The following is a 14,276-nucleotide window of genomic DNA, read 5'->3' on the forward strand; positions in this document are numbered from 1 at the left end:
GGTGGAGAAGAGCTCTGCCTGTTGCATTAGGAATGGCTACATTAAGGCAACACTGAGGTCAGCCTGGTCTGGCTCTTCCCTGTAACTAAGAAGAGATGCAAAGTTCTCCAAGAGGATAGCACGTTCCCAAAGTGATCTAGAGTCAGAGCATGAATCTCCTTCCCATGACCATCTTGCCTCATTCTCACACCTGTCTGCACTCTTGTGCGTGTCAGTACATGGGATGTCTCCTGGGAGCCCGGGTCTTAGCTGTCTGAAGTACAGGCAAACTTGCCTTAGCTGGGCTTGCTCTGCAGCAGGCATTTTCATAGATGCTCCTTCATTTAACTCTCGTGACACTCCTGTGAAATAACTAATGGAGGTTCTTGGGATTACACAGTCAATGCAGTAGGATATGCATAAGACTCCTTGAGCTCCAGCCACACTGACTGCTCTGGCTCACAGATCTGGTCAGGCTCCCATGGCCTGTCCCCCAAGCCCCAAGCAGCATGGCCAATTCCTGCTCAGGCCCCAGAGCTCCTTTCCATCACCACTTTCTCACATCCAGACAAATGCCTTACCATTTCTGCTCATAGCCCATGTGTCCTTCAGAGCAGGGGTCTGATTATATAGTGACTTATGTAACTGTGAGACTAACTCCCTGAGAAGACAGTAGGCACCATGGGACAGGGCCTGAAACTTTCTGTGCTCACCACTGTGGTCCCCAGCCCTGGGAACACAGTGTGGCTCAAACTATAGGCTCTGATAGGGTGACAGAGTAAAGCAGGAGGGGGACATTGACTACCAGTCAGTGTGCCAAGTTTGAGGCCTGGCTCTACCATGGGCTGGCACATATTCTAGTCACTTCACCTCTTTCAGGGCTTAGGGTCTCCTTCTGTAAAACATGAGACAATTCAAGCAATGGTCCCAGTCCTTTTTCTAATTCTAACAAAACTTTACAGAGAGCGTTCTACTGTAAGATGTATACAGGAAGTCTGCTGATGAAGCAGTGACAGTCCACAGTTCACCAAGCTGGAAACCTCCAAATTCTAGTGTAGGACACAGTCCACCAGAATAGCCATTTTTCCAGCTCTGTTAGGCCCCAACAGTCTCAAAAACCCAATTCCCTTTCTGTCACTAGGTGGCGATCCTGTGTAATTAATAATGAGACAAAATGACTTTCAGCAAACTGCAAAAAAATGATTAATGAGGACTTTTAGGCATCAGGGGTGTCAACTCCCAGCTGAGGAGACTGGCCAACCTAGTGAAGAAGGGATTATAGACCTTCTTACACAGCAAACAAAACCCTTATGCCCACTGAGTTGGAATGAGCTCAGGCTAGCTTGTGAGAGTCTATTGTTTAAACTTTCAGGAATTTTGTGAAGTAGTTGTTAAACAAGGTCATTATTAAAAGTTAAATCATATGAACTTACAATAGAATATGTTGTATTAGAAGGACAATAAATACTTATGACTCATCCCTTCCTAAATATTTTACTTCTCTCTATGCTCTTCAAGTTATACATGTCTATGATGTGTGCTAGAAATACCATGTAATGGTGTGCGACTGCCTATCATTTCCCAACTCTGCTCAGTGGTAGCCATGCTGGGTAGCTTGAAGTTGGCCATGTGTTAGTATTTAACCACAGAGAATGGTAAATGTTACAACTCAGGCCCTTTTTATCCTGAGTTGCCATTGTTTGTCAGCAAACTACTGTTTTCATGGTATCCTTCCAATAACCCACATTCATTCTGGTCTAAAAATTGTTTGCCTACATTTGTACTAGCTATGCAGGATTTAGATAATTTTGACACCTCTGGTATTTTGTGATATTTGAATTTCTAATAAACCTCACAGGATTAAAAACTGTGCTATAAAAACAATTCTTTCATTGGGATAATGGGGGTTGCATCAAGAATTTCAGACTAATAATTTCAAACAATTATTAATCCTGTTGACATTGTGTATGTGCATATATATAAATGCACACACACATACATGTTAGTATATAGGTATAAAACTATATATCACTGAGCAAATGTTTCATTATATGTCATTTTTGTACAACAAAATTTACTTTTCCTAGTACTTGAGCCATCATTTCAGAGCAATTTGTACACTTTCCACTCTTACCTATTAACATAAATACATGAAGGAGCAGAACTATAGCAGCTTTTTTTTTTTTTTTGTAGCAGGTTCTTTTTTTTCCTGAGGTGGCATTAGATCTCAAATATAATCACCTTACAATCCATAGGGTAAATAATGTTTCCTGATGAAAGAAGCATATTACATCTGGTTTGCTTCATGAAAATTTGCACTATAAGTTACATGCTCTATTAGTAACTGGGGAAGACCAGGCCTTTGGGCCAAGATGTTAGGATGCCAGCTGACACAAGGTTTCTTGGTCACTTGTCAAATCTCACAACAGGCCAAGGCCCACCAAAAAAAAACAAAACCCTAAATGATGTTAAATTTCTCCAAATTGAGGGCTACTTGTCTGCCCTGGTCATATTGCTCATTTCCCATGGGATGTGGGTTGTTATGGTTATTGGGGCTAAGTCCTAATTTAGTTGGAATAGTACAAAGCAAAAAAGAAGTTTGTGACTTTTATTTAAGTTGTCCAAATAGAGTTCTAGTGTCTAGTGACTGTTGCAGTGTGACCAGACAACTCTGCTCTGCTATTGGTCTGTGCCACAGACAGCAGCACAGCTATTCTTGTGGATGTGCTGGGGAAAAGGGCTCTCCCTCTCTTGGTTTCCTGTGGCTGCCCATTTCCCCCATTAAAGCAAGCAATGTCTTTTTTTAAATTTATTTTTTAGTTATAGGTGGACACAATATCTTTATTTTATTTTTATGTGGTGCTGAGGATCAAACCCAAGGCCTCATGCATTGTAGGCGAGTGCTCTGCCTCTGAGCCACAACCCAGCCCAAGGCAAGCAATGTCTAAAGCATAGACCTTCAGAGTCCAAAACTTATGTAGGCCAGAAATTTTGGTGTTTTTGTTTTGTTTTTCTTCCTCCTACTTTTTGGAGTGCTGGGCATAGAATCCAAGGCCTTGCACATGCTAGGCAAGTGCTCTACCAGAGCAAAATCTCCAGCCCTTGGGTTCTTGAGGACAAAGCCTCTAAGCTAGGGAATACCCACTTCTCAATTCTGGCAGAATATTAAATTTCCCTTTAAGACAGATGAATAATGATAATGAAACAAATGCAAAAGAATTTTCTGGCTTGGGTTGTTCCATAGTGGTAGAGCACATGCCCAGCATGTGTGAAATCCTGGGTTCAATTCACAGTATCTCAAAAAGCTGAAAACAAAACCAAATTCAAGTTGCATTGTGATTTACAGTATACAAAGCCTTTATTTATTAATTGACTTTAACTCAGGGGGACTGGACCAAAGAGCCACATCCCCAGCCCAATTTTGTTATTTTATTTTGAGACAGGGTCTCACTGAGTTGTTTAGTGCCTCACTTTTGCTGAGACTAACTCTGAACTCATGATCCTCCTGCCTCAGCCTCCCAAGCCACTGGGATTATAGGCATGTGTACCATGCCTGGCCTTTATTTACTCTTTAAGAGAACCCTGAGGAGTAAGTTTTAAAATTATTATCTTATTATTATTTCTACTGCATGTGAGCATACTAAGGCATAGGATGTTTAAGTAACTAAATGACAAGCATCAGGTACCACACAGAAGGCACATGGGAAGTTGGCTCAGTGTCTGAGTGCTTGCCTAGCATGCACAGGGTCCTGAGTTCAAGCACAACAAACAAAGTAACACAAAACCTCAATAAATAATCTGATGAATGAAACAAAAAGGAAAAAAAAAATGGGACCAGACTCATACCCAGTTCTTGCTATTACAAATCCTTACTGTCTGCATTCCCCATGCTATCCTTTGTGACCTTTCAAGAAGGTCCCAGGCTCATATGAGAGTGTGCCTTGTCTCTGCCAGGGACAGCTGGAATTAGCCTTTCAAATATCACCTCTTTGTTGTGCAAATGTGAAATATATGTCTTGAAATTCCAAGACGGAAAATAATGGCATTTTACTTCTGGCTCTTAAAATACGCTCTGTTCCAAAAGGTTGAATCTATAAACATTACTGGAAATGTGGGAATGGATGCCAGGAATTCCTGAACTCCATGTCTGCCTGGGCCAGGTTAAATCTACTGCTCCTATAGATTACTGGTTGAGAAATATTGCTATTGGATGCTTGTTGGAAATTTTTAGCACTTTGAAAATATGACACCATTAGGAGAGTCTTGATGAGAGACATACAGGCAGCATTTAAATATTTCTTTTGACCCCAGCTTTGTGGTGTGGCCAGAAGCCCTAGCCTGAGCACTTACATTATTTTTCTGTTTCCCCAACTTGAGTTGGATCAATCTCTGGAGTATATGAAATTTACTGAAGTTGTCCTCTCATGAAACAGACCACAGGATTAAAAAGGGGAATAGACATTTCCAGTCTGAGTTTTAATGATTCCAATAATGATTATGCACGTTAGGAGGAAAAGTTGCAAAGCATTCCTAAAAGTGTGCCTAAGAAGACAGGGCAAAGGTGGAGGAGCAGGCTTTTACCTGGCTGTTGCCTAGCCTCTTCCCTTTCCTTTAGAATCAGAAAAAAATCTTTAACCTGAATCAGACTTTTCAGAAGCTATGCTAAGGGATAATGATTCCCTCTGCATATCTCTCAGTGTTTTTTGAAGAATGATGATAACAACAAAGACAACAATGGCTACATGTGAGTAAGTATTGCAATACAAGGGTACAGAATGCAGCTGGGATGGAAATTAATTTAGTGAAGTCTTCATGCTCTCTCCAAAAACAACTGACTGAACAACAACAACAAAAGATACTTTCCTGAATTAACCTTAGGTGCTAATTACATCATTTGATTTTATCCATATTACTTGATCAAAAAGAAGTGATTGCATATGCTAAATATGTCTTTAATGAAAAGTACATTGAGGGAAGGAGAACGGAAAGATAAACATAGGGTGTGAAAGCCCAGGAAAGAAAAACTATAGCAGACTTATTTATGAATTGATAAATTCAAGATGACTGTTTAGAATTTTGATGTAAATAGGAAGACTCATGTATCTGAGAGTAAAGGGTCAAAGCTCAGGATACCAAACTTCCAATGTGCTCCAATAACCTCCCATGGAATAAATGCAATTAGTGTTTTCTTGGCAAAGAGTAGAAGCTGTTAAATTTAGGTAACCACAAGGCTCCTGAAATGCCATGTCTGCAGTCCCTGGCAACTTCAGACACTCTTAATTTTCACATTTATATGTTTTAGAAAATAAATATTAAGACAGAACTCAGCCTTTGACCGAGTTCCTATTTTCTAAGGAATGTCTGCATGGCAGACTGAAGTGTATAAAGAGGAGGCTGGCTAGGATTCTTGTAGCTATTGGACTTAGCATGCTTAATAATAGAGTTTTCCACACAACAGGAAAATGGAAGTGCCTAGTGGATGAAGGTGTCCTCTCCTCCCAGCCTCTCATAGCCAGTCTCCAAGATAGCACTGCCTGTGTCTGGTCTTTAGACCTGGAGGTGGTAAAGGGTAAGAGAAGACTAAAACAGGGAACCACACCACCGAGGACTGGAAGGGAGCAGCCTCAGTTAAGACACAATGTTCCTAAATTGCCTACTTTTGGCTGACAGATGCTCCCAGCTGGCCCATGTGCAAGCCTGTAACTTGCAAAGCAGGCTGAAAAGATGGTCTTATTTGCCAAAACCAAACCGAGTAGGAAGCTAGCAGGCAGAGCTAAGAGATCTGGTGCATTCTGTTGATTGCTTTTAATTCCCTGCCTACTTTGGGAAACCAAACTGGGTCTAGGAGAAATCGTGTGACTATTTTAATGATGTAATCCATCTGAATAGTCTGGGTGTGGGTTATAGAGTGAAAAATCCCATTACCTTAATAGCATATTTGGAATGTACCTTTAAAGAGAACCTCCCCTGGCTTTATCAATCAGACAATAGTGCAGCACTGGCATTGCCTGGAAACTTGGTAGAAATGTAAATTCTTGGGCCCTACCCCAGACCTATAGATATAGCCCTCTGGAAGTAGGCTGATAAAGTTTCCAGATGATTCTGATCAACAGAATTTGAGAACTATTGCTTTAGATTAATCCAGTCAGGTAAAACCTGGCCATTAGAACTGGTAGGATAGCTACTTACCCAGGACTGGGGGAAAGGAAGTAAAGAAAAAGAGAGAGAGAGTATATGGGCAAGAGAATGCACACACTAGTGAAGGTTGGTGTTCACTCTCCGGATGGTCATCCTAGTATTTAGTGGGGTATTTAGTGGGGATTAAACACAGGGGCACTCTGCCACTGAACTGCATTCCCAGCCCATGCCCCCTCCACCACCACCTTTTTGAGACAGGGTATTGTTAATTTCCTGAGGCTGGACTTGAACTTGCAGTCTTCCTGTCTCACCCTCCTAAATTGCTGGAATTACAGACATATAACCCCATGCCTGGCCCTGATGGCCATCTTTATGATCTAACTAAGGTGTTTTCCAAACTGTGACCCAAATGGGATAATGATGTAAGACTTGCTAGGGGAAAAGGAATACCGTGAGAGAACATGGTAAAGTTTCTACCAACTTTGTGATCTTTAGGAGGAAGTGTCCAAATCAGGAAAAATATCTAACAGTGGTGGGTGAAGGAAGGAGTTATTGTTTCTGTCCCAGCACAGGCCTGTTTTGTACACAAGTCTCCTAATCATTTAAAACTTCTTCACTGTTCTATCTAGAGACATGGAAAGAGCAAAAAACGGAGTGGGCATGAGGGAGGGGAAGAGTAAGAAGGTGGGCTGAAGCAGGCCATTTACTGAATTCAACCTTGCAGAGAAGATTCCTGAAAGTCACTTGTCCAACTATCATGAGATAATAGTTATCTCATCATCCTCAAGGTACAGTTGACTGAGTAGTCTCCCACCTGCTAAGTAACATGCTAAATATTTTGTGTGTATACTTTTCCCACCCTGTAAGCTTGATGGGTATTACATCAATGTACACAGTTCAAAGAGGTAAAGTAGCAGGTCCAATGTCAGAAAGGAAATAGAAGCTAAAATAGTATTCTCTTCCAGGTCTCACTTCCCCCCTCTCTGTCATTTGAGAATATTGCTTATAACATTCTATGTGGTGATTTCCACACACTCTGTGCCTAGGTGTTAAGGTATTCCCTGTATCTCAGGGAAGTTCACCCTTGAGCACCTAGAATGTAGCTGGCACCAGAGTCTAGTGTTCCCTCACTAGTTTTTCAGCTGGACCTAGTCCTATCCCCCAGGTCATGTCTATTCTCATTTTTACACCGTCAGTCCTTTGAATGTCTACAAGAGTTCTAGGAATCGTTGCCTCCTTAGGCTGAAGAGCCTGGGTTCCTTTCACTGCTCTTCATTTTCTTTTCTAGGAAGGCAGAGAGGCTCTCATGCTGAGGCCACGAAGAGCAGCAGTCTTAAACATCCACATCTCATAGGACACTGGGATGCTATTCTTAATGTTGCTAAGGCTCTAAGCAATTATGTTTATGCAACTGCAGGCACAGATGGAAGTAAAAAATCCCATTATTCCTCAATTGTGTCAGACTGAAAAAAAGGTTATAAAGTAATGGAATCTCAGGGCTGAGAGGACCTGTCTTCTACTGTTTCTAAGATAAGCTGTCTCTACAGAATGAAATGCATTGTGAGCTATCAACTTGGCTGCATATTTAGAAATGTCAGCCAAAGCTCCAAAGCTTTGGGTCATGAATTACAGCATTTGGGTGGAAAACTGAACTTTAGACTTGTACATTGACAGCCTAGAGAAGTCTCTGAACCCTTGGCATAATCAATGGAGATAGAGCTTGCCAGCTTCACATTATAAGAGATGGCAATCTTACCCGGCAGCACCCTGGTCTGGGACCTTGAGGAAATCCAGGCTCTCAGGCGTCTGTGACACTCGGTCAGAGCCTGTGGACTGTTGCCGTGGCAAGGGTGGGCGGACCATGGAGGTATACAGGCTTTTCTGATTGGACCTCTGGTTTCCAGGAATGTGGGGATGTGGCACAAACTGGTTTTTGATGATGCCATTCTGATGGTATCCTACAGGAAAAGAGAAAAAAAAAAAAAAAACAAAGCTTAATTGTTTTCAATTCTTTCCCAAAAGGCTTTCCAAAAAATTACTTTCAGCTACTAGTGAATGGCAAGTGAATTAACATATCAGTTTTCCTATGGAGAGTACTATTGCTAAAATACTGCATGTAGATCTAATAATCTAACTTTTTTCCCCCTCAGTTTTACTGAGTTCTGATCAACAAATAAAATTGTATAACTTAAGGTATAACAAGGTGAAAGAGCTAATAATAATACAGAGTAAACTGCCCAGGAAGCACCTGGAAAACTCAGCACATGCTTGTCAAATTTGACAATAGAATCCCCAGATGGTCAGGGTTTTGAAGCCCATGGTCAAGGAAGGCTTGTAGCTAGCTGGCAGGCATGTCCTTGGGCTAAGAAAATTATGAGGCTATGACTCAAGAGGGCAGGCCAACAGATGTTTAAACAGCCGGACATCCATTTTCAAGGGGTCCATCTTATGTGTCTTTGGCAAGAACCTGTTGTGTGCAGTGGAGGAGTACTCCACACAGACAAGAGAAATGTGACCACCCAGTTGGATCAATCCAGGCAGAGCAAGCTCTCTTAGTCAAATGTCAATTTCTAGTAAAGATCACACAAATTGCACTAGTGAGTAAGTAATGGATGTATTATAGTGATAAACTCAAAATCATAGGTCTTGGCTGAAAGGGGCATTATCATTCCATGCCTTCTATGAGAAAGCCCTTTACGTCTTCTACATGACAGATCTGGGCAGGGTGAAGAACAAGATTCCCAAAGGCCCACTTGAGTAGGCTGTACCATAATACCTCTTTTGACCACATTGAGAGAACTCTTTAGAGTCATTGGAATGACCCTTCATTTATAAAGGTTCTGGCTCTTAGTATTACATTGATCTTAACCTAGATAACTGTCTTTCCGAGTATCAGTTTCTTCATTAGAGAGCCAGGCACACATTTGTAATCCCAGAATCTTGGGAGGCTGAAGCAGGAGGATTGCAAGTTTGAGGCCAGCCTCATCAACTTAGTGAGGCCCTAAACAACTTAGCAAGACTTGTCTCAAAATAAAAAATAAAAAGGGCTGGGGATGTGGCTCAGTGGTTAACTGTCCCTGGGTTCAATCCCTGGTGACAAAAAATAAAAAATAAAAACCAAAACCACCACCACCACCACCACCACCACCACCACAACAACAACAACAAAAAAAAAACCCAAGAAGACTAGGGCAGAATCCACTTGATTACTTCTAGTTACATGCATTTCTGTTCATCTTTATATTCTTCTTATTGCAAAGTAGAAAGGTGTGCTATTTTCCTCCCCAGTAATAATAGAGTTCCTACTTTGAATAACAGTTCTCTAGGTTGGAACTTCCAGCCATCTCTCTTGCCATATCCTCCCAACCCATCTCTCAGGCTGGATCAGAACCAGACCTCTAGAGGCAAACGATCTTCTTCCCTCTTCATCTTACCTAGTGAATGGGATTTGAATGGGCTCCCCATGGTATCTGAGGATGGGGAGGAAGGCCCCACTTACTGCTAAAGGACCAAGGAAAGCAAAGGGGCATGTCAGAGGGGGATGTGCCCCAGGGCAGTGTCCCTCAAAGTGTCCAGAGACAGGCAGCTTTATATGTAGCTCAAAACCCACTTGCTCACATAAATTCAGGAATTAAGAATAACATGAAGAGGGGCTGGGGTTATGGCTCAGAGGTAGAGCGCTCGCCTCTCTCATGCAAGGTCCTGGATTTGATCCTCAGCACCACATAAAAATAAATAAATAAATAAAAGTTATTGGTACAACTACAAAAAAATAAATATTAAAAAAAGAATAACATGTAGAAACATCCATAGCAACTTGACACACATATCTTAAGTCTGCTGAATCTAAGAACAAAAAATTTGCCTTATATTTTTATGCTTTTACAATTACTTTAGTCTACAAATACATTTTTATTATGTCTTATAAAAGTATGGTTTGTAATGAACTGGAATTTTAAAAAAAACCCTAAAAATTAAAAATCTTGTTTTTCACTTTCACAGACAGTTTGAAAAATGGTGATCTAATGAATTTAGGTTCAATGACTCATTAGACTTAGAGAGGTTGGGAACCATGCTTAAAGTCAAATGCACTGTGGCCTGATTTAGCCTGAAAGACTACTTTGGCCAAACTGAGGCAAAGGAGCTTTCCAGGTCCAGACTACAATGCTACACTGGAGCCGCTGCCTAAGTAACAATGTAATATTAACATTGCTTCTCTCAGGTTTCTTCCAGCTTGATTTTTCCTCCAATATAAAAGAGAGCAGGAGCAGCAGCTGGGCTAAAGCAGGATAGAGACTCTTAAAGAGAACTGGTTTCTCATTTGCCAGGCCCCAGTATCCACAGCTCAGAGTAACACTGTGAGACTTCAGAGCAGGAGACTAAAGAACTGCCTTGTAATGCCAATTGGGAACGTCAGTATAAATAGGATTCTCTTCTCTGGGATGATTTGCCAAATGTGGCCCTAAAATGACCTTTTCAGGCTTAGAATTCTAAATTAATATCAAACCCCTGGGAATAGGTTTTTATGAAGTGAACTTTGTAAGTGAAGAAGAGACATTTTGTGAATTTTCAAAGTGCTATTCGAGGCGGTAGGGAAGTGTCTCAATGGCAGAGCGCTTGCCTAACTAATATGAAGCACCAGGTCCATCCTCAGTGCTGTAAAGAAAAAGAAGGAAGGAAGAAAGAAAGTGCCTCAAATACAAAGCAGATTTGTATGGGGCAAAAACGCTTAAGTTTATCTCTTAAGGTTTGAAGTTTATTGATCTGCAAATTGTATTTTTATTTAAAAAAATAATAAATATGAAATAAGGGCCCCAAAAGCTTTTGTAATGGGCTGAGGATATAGTTCAGTTGGTAGAGTGCTTGCCTTGCATGCACAAGGCCGTGAGTTCTAATCCCCAGCACCACAAAAAAAAAAAAAAAAAAAAAAAAAAAAAAACAACTTTTGTAACTCTCCCAGATATTATTTTGTTTTTGGGAACAGGTCTCCTGGATTCTAAGAATGGATTTTTTTCCCTCTCTCTCTCATTAAAGAAGCTATTAACTCACTGCAAAACATTATAGTGGTATCTGGCTGATGCTGGGTAGTAGCCGTGGGATGATACCACACAAAATCCTTTCCCCTAAAGATAGCATCCTATATCTTAAAACTGACAACACCGTCGTTATCATATACAGCAACTGCTCTCTCTCTCTCTCTGCTGTAGGAATTCTTCCAAAGGGAGCAATGTGCTAGCTAATGACATCCAGATTGTCTAATCTACCAGTTCATATGTGCATTTATTTGCTAATGGGTTTCTTCCCAAGCAAATGTAATGTAATGAGTTCAGATTTAGTGGTCCCAGTCTATGGTGCATGCTTGGCTTACCTGGGGGAGGAGGGGCGGCTCTCATTGGGTAGTTGGCATTCTGAGTCCCACTGGAATACCCTCTGCTTTGGATGGTGTTCCTTCTGGTAGGACCTGATATAAACAAAAAACACAATATCAAAATCAGTACTACTGTTTGGTTTTATGGCTCTGGATGGTTCTTTGCTAATGGAAAACATTTGAGATATTTGGAATGCAGGTCTCAGATTTGCAGGAGACTGGCTGCAGTGGAGAAGGGAGATGTGATAGAAGTCCTATGCTGGTTGCCACTGGAAAGGAAGGGGCTGCAGGGTATTTTTATAGAGGTACAGTTTTTAAATGTTAGAGACAATGATTTTTCAAAGAGAGACTGATATGCTCATAAAGGTGTTTCTATTTTGTAGACTTTCAAAAGAGACAGAAGGACATATCAATGTTTGCACATGTTCTCAACACTTCATGGAAGCTCTATATGTGAGCACTGTCCTGTATTGTCATTGGCAAGAAATACATCACAGCACTAACTGCATGCAAGAGCTTGTGTTCCAGTCTTCCAACTACACACAGAGACCATGACGGATAGGAGCAGACTTGAAACCTGGACACAGACATGAAGACCAAGGAATTAGAAAACAAGCTGGCGCTGATGCGAATCATTGTAGGCCAGAGTTAGGGCTGGGACAGCAGGGCCAGATGGAATCTGTGATGGAATAAGTTTTCACCTGGGACATGTAGGAGAGTAGGAAGAGAGATGAAGAGGTAATTTCTTGTAAAGAAAAGATCTGAAGAACAGAATTGTATGAAGTGATAATGTGCATGGAAAATAAAGGATGAAGTGGCGTGGAGCGGGGATTCCTTCCCAACGCCTAGACCACTTCTACCTCAGCCCTAGAGAGATGAAGCAGTACTAGACAGCACACCGCTATGGGGCCTACTGAACATCTTGCTCACACATATCCTGCTGCTTATTTGCAGCCCGGCGTGGCTCTGCACTGTCCTCCAGGGTCCAGCTTGCTAGGCCTCTGTATTCCAACTGGCTTTGGTCAATGGGAGGCACTGGCCAGAGATTGGAATGCTGAGGAAGGAAGGGCTGGATGTTGGGTCTGCCTGCTCCTGTCTGCATCCTACCCTGGTAGCTACTGGAGAGGAAGTAGCTCAACAATTCATTCACTCTGTCATTTCAGACTTAGAGGCAACAACAATGGTTTCTCACTGTTTCTTTTCCCTGGGTCCCTACTTTGTTCCCTTAACCCCACTCTCATCCTTTTATTTAAACTTCTCTGCAACATCCTACAGAAATGTGTTTTCTGAAAGTAGTTAAGTGATATACAGACACACACCAACATTTTGCAAGTGGCCATATATACTTTAAGCTATCACAGTATGTTTCTGCATTGTATTAACATGTCAGAGTAGTGCCAATGCATATGTACCTTTGTAGATGAACTTGATAAAGTTTTATGTATGATACCCTCTTCACTGACTATAAGCATAGGCTCAGTTTTAGAAAAATACATACATATGTGAATGCATGGCATCTATGATTATCCTTTGCTGTGCTCTGTAAATTTATAAATATCAATTGTAAATGGAACAAGAACCAAAGGCCAGTGAAGGAGTTAGACTTGAGGTTGAGATAGTGCGTGTATGTGTGCATATGTGTCTTCTAATGAAGCGCTCCTAAGTGATCACAGAGATCTTTGCTTTGACTTACAGCAGCATAGGGAAATCATGCAAGGAGTAGGTAAATGTGTTTGATTTCTTTTAAATTGGCACCAAGAATAATGTTGGTATTGTCAACAAGATCTGACGGGAAAGGGCTAGGAAGTTTGATTAAATACAGTTAATAGTGTAATGCCAGGTGTATTACACAGAAGAACTAAATCATTCAGAAAGTTTCAGCCTGTTTGTTTCCTTGATGTTGATTTAGTTTGAAATGTCCTGTCTGATGAAAACCCTGCCACAGGAAGTGTTAGATGCACCAATTTGGCCCCGGACCAGTGCATTCACCAGCAGCCCTGGGGAGAGGCACTGATGTAGAAAAGTCTTTCTTCTGCCAAGGGGCCCACAGGACACTTACGGGAGTTCTTCGGCAGCCCTGGTCCGATGCTGACCTGCAGCACTTTGTTGCTGGGCTTGAGGATGGCCAGGTCACCGAAGCCTTGGTGGAATTGCACTTGCCGGGAGCCTCCTGCGCTCCAGGGACCCCAGTTCTCCTTCTTCAACTTCAATTCAAGACTGTAACAAACACATTTGTTGGGATTAACAAATCGGAATTAACAGTGAGAAAATGGTACTCATAGACCCAGCTTGGAATTCTGTTGTTGGGAAAGCATGTTATAAAAATGCAGCAAGACAAGACAACCTAGTGAGGGATGGGCACAGTACCCAAGATGTAGCACAACTATAGGTGACCACTGAACTAGAAGCAGAAGCTTCGGGACCTGGCACCTGTGAGAAACCAGTTGGTGAGAGAGATACCATATAAATACGACAATGTCACCTTGGCAGATAGTCTCAGGAGCTACTGCTTGGGGGACAGGAGGAAGGTGACAGTTTCTAGGCCACACCTGCTATGCTGCATCATTTTGCTTCTAGCTGATTTCCCTGGGTCTGCGTTCGTGCAGGACTGAGAGATAGATACCAGACATAGATGAAGGTTCCATAGCATAGAATGTGGTTACTATTTCATTAAATTCTATTCACCCACCAGTATTTCCTACCCAGACAAGGGGAAAAGACAAACACTAGCCAACAAAATCTAAACCCCCCAGGCAGTTTTAATTTTCCCATGCTTCCTATGTCTACATCA

At 41.6% G+C, this 14,276-nt stretch overlaps 1 protein-coding gene across 1 annotated transcript in view; it reads right to left on the minus strand.

The window, feature by feature from the left end:
• Myo1e (myosin IE) overlaps window positions 1–14,276 on the minus strand; it is a 191,121-nt gene that overhangs the window by 10,396 nt on the left and 166,449 nt on the right. Inside the window, exons 24-26 of the mRNA XM_026384866.2 lie at window positions 13,545–13,702; window positions 11,486–11,578; window positions 7,874–8,075 (exon numbers count right to left, since the gene is read on the minus strand). Coding sequence (XP_026240651.1) covers window positions 7,874–8,075; window positions 11,486–11,578; window positions 13,545–13,702 — 453 coding nt within the window. The remainder of the gene's footprint in view (window positions 1–7,873; window positions 8,076–11,485; window positions 11,579–13,544; window positions 13,703–14,276) is intronic.

This window comes from Urocitellus parryii, chromosome 6, assembly GCF_045843805.1.
Source record: "Urocitellus parryii isolate mUroPar1 chromosome 6, mUroPar1.hap1, whole genome shotgun sequence".
Classification (NCBI taxonomy): Eukaryota; Metazoa; Chordata; class Mammalia; order Rodentia; family Sciuridae; genus Urocitellus; species Urocitellus parryii.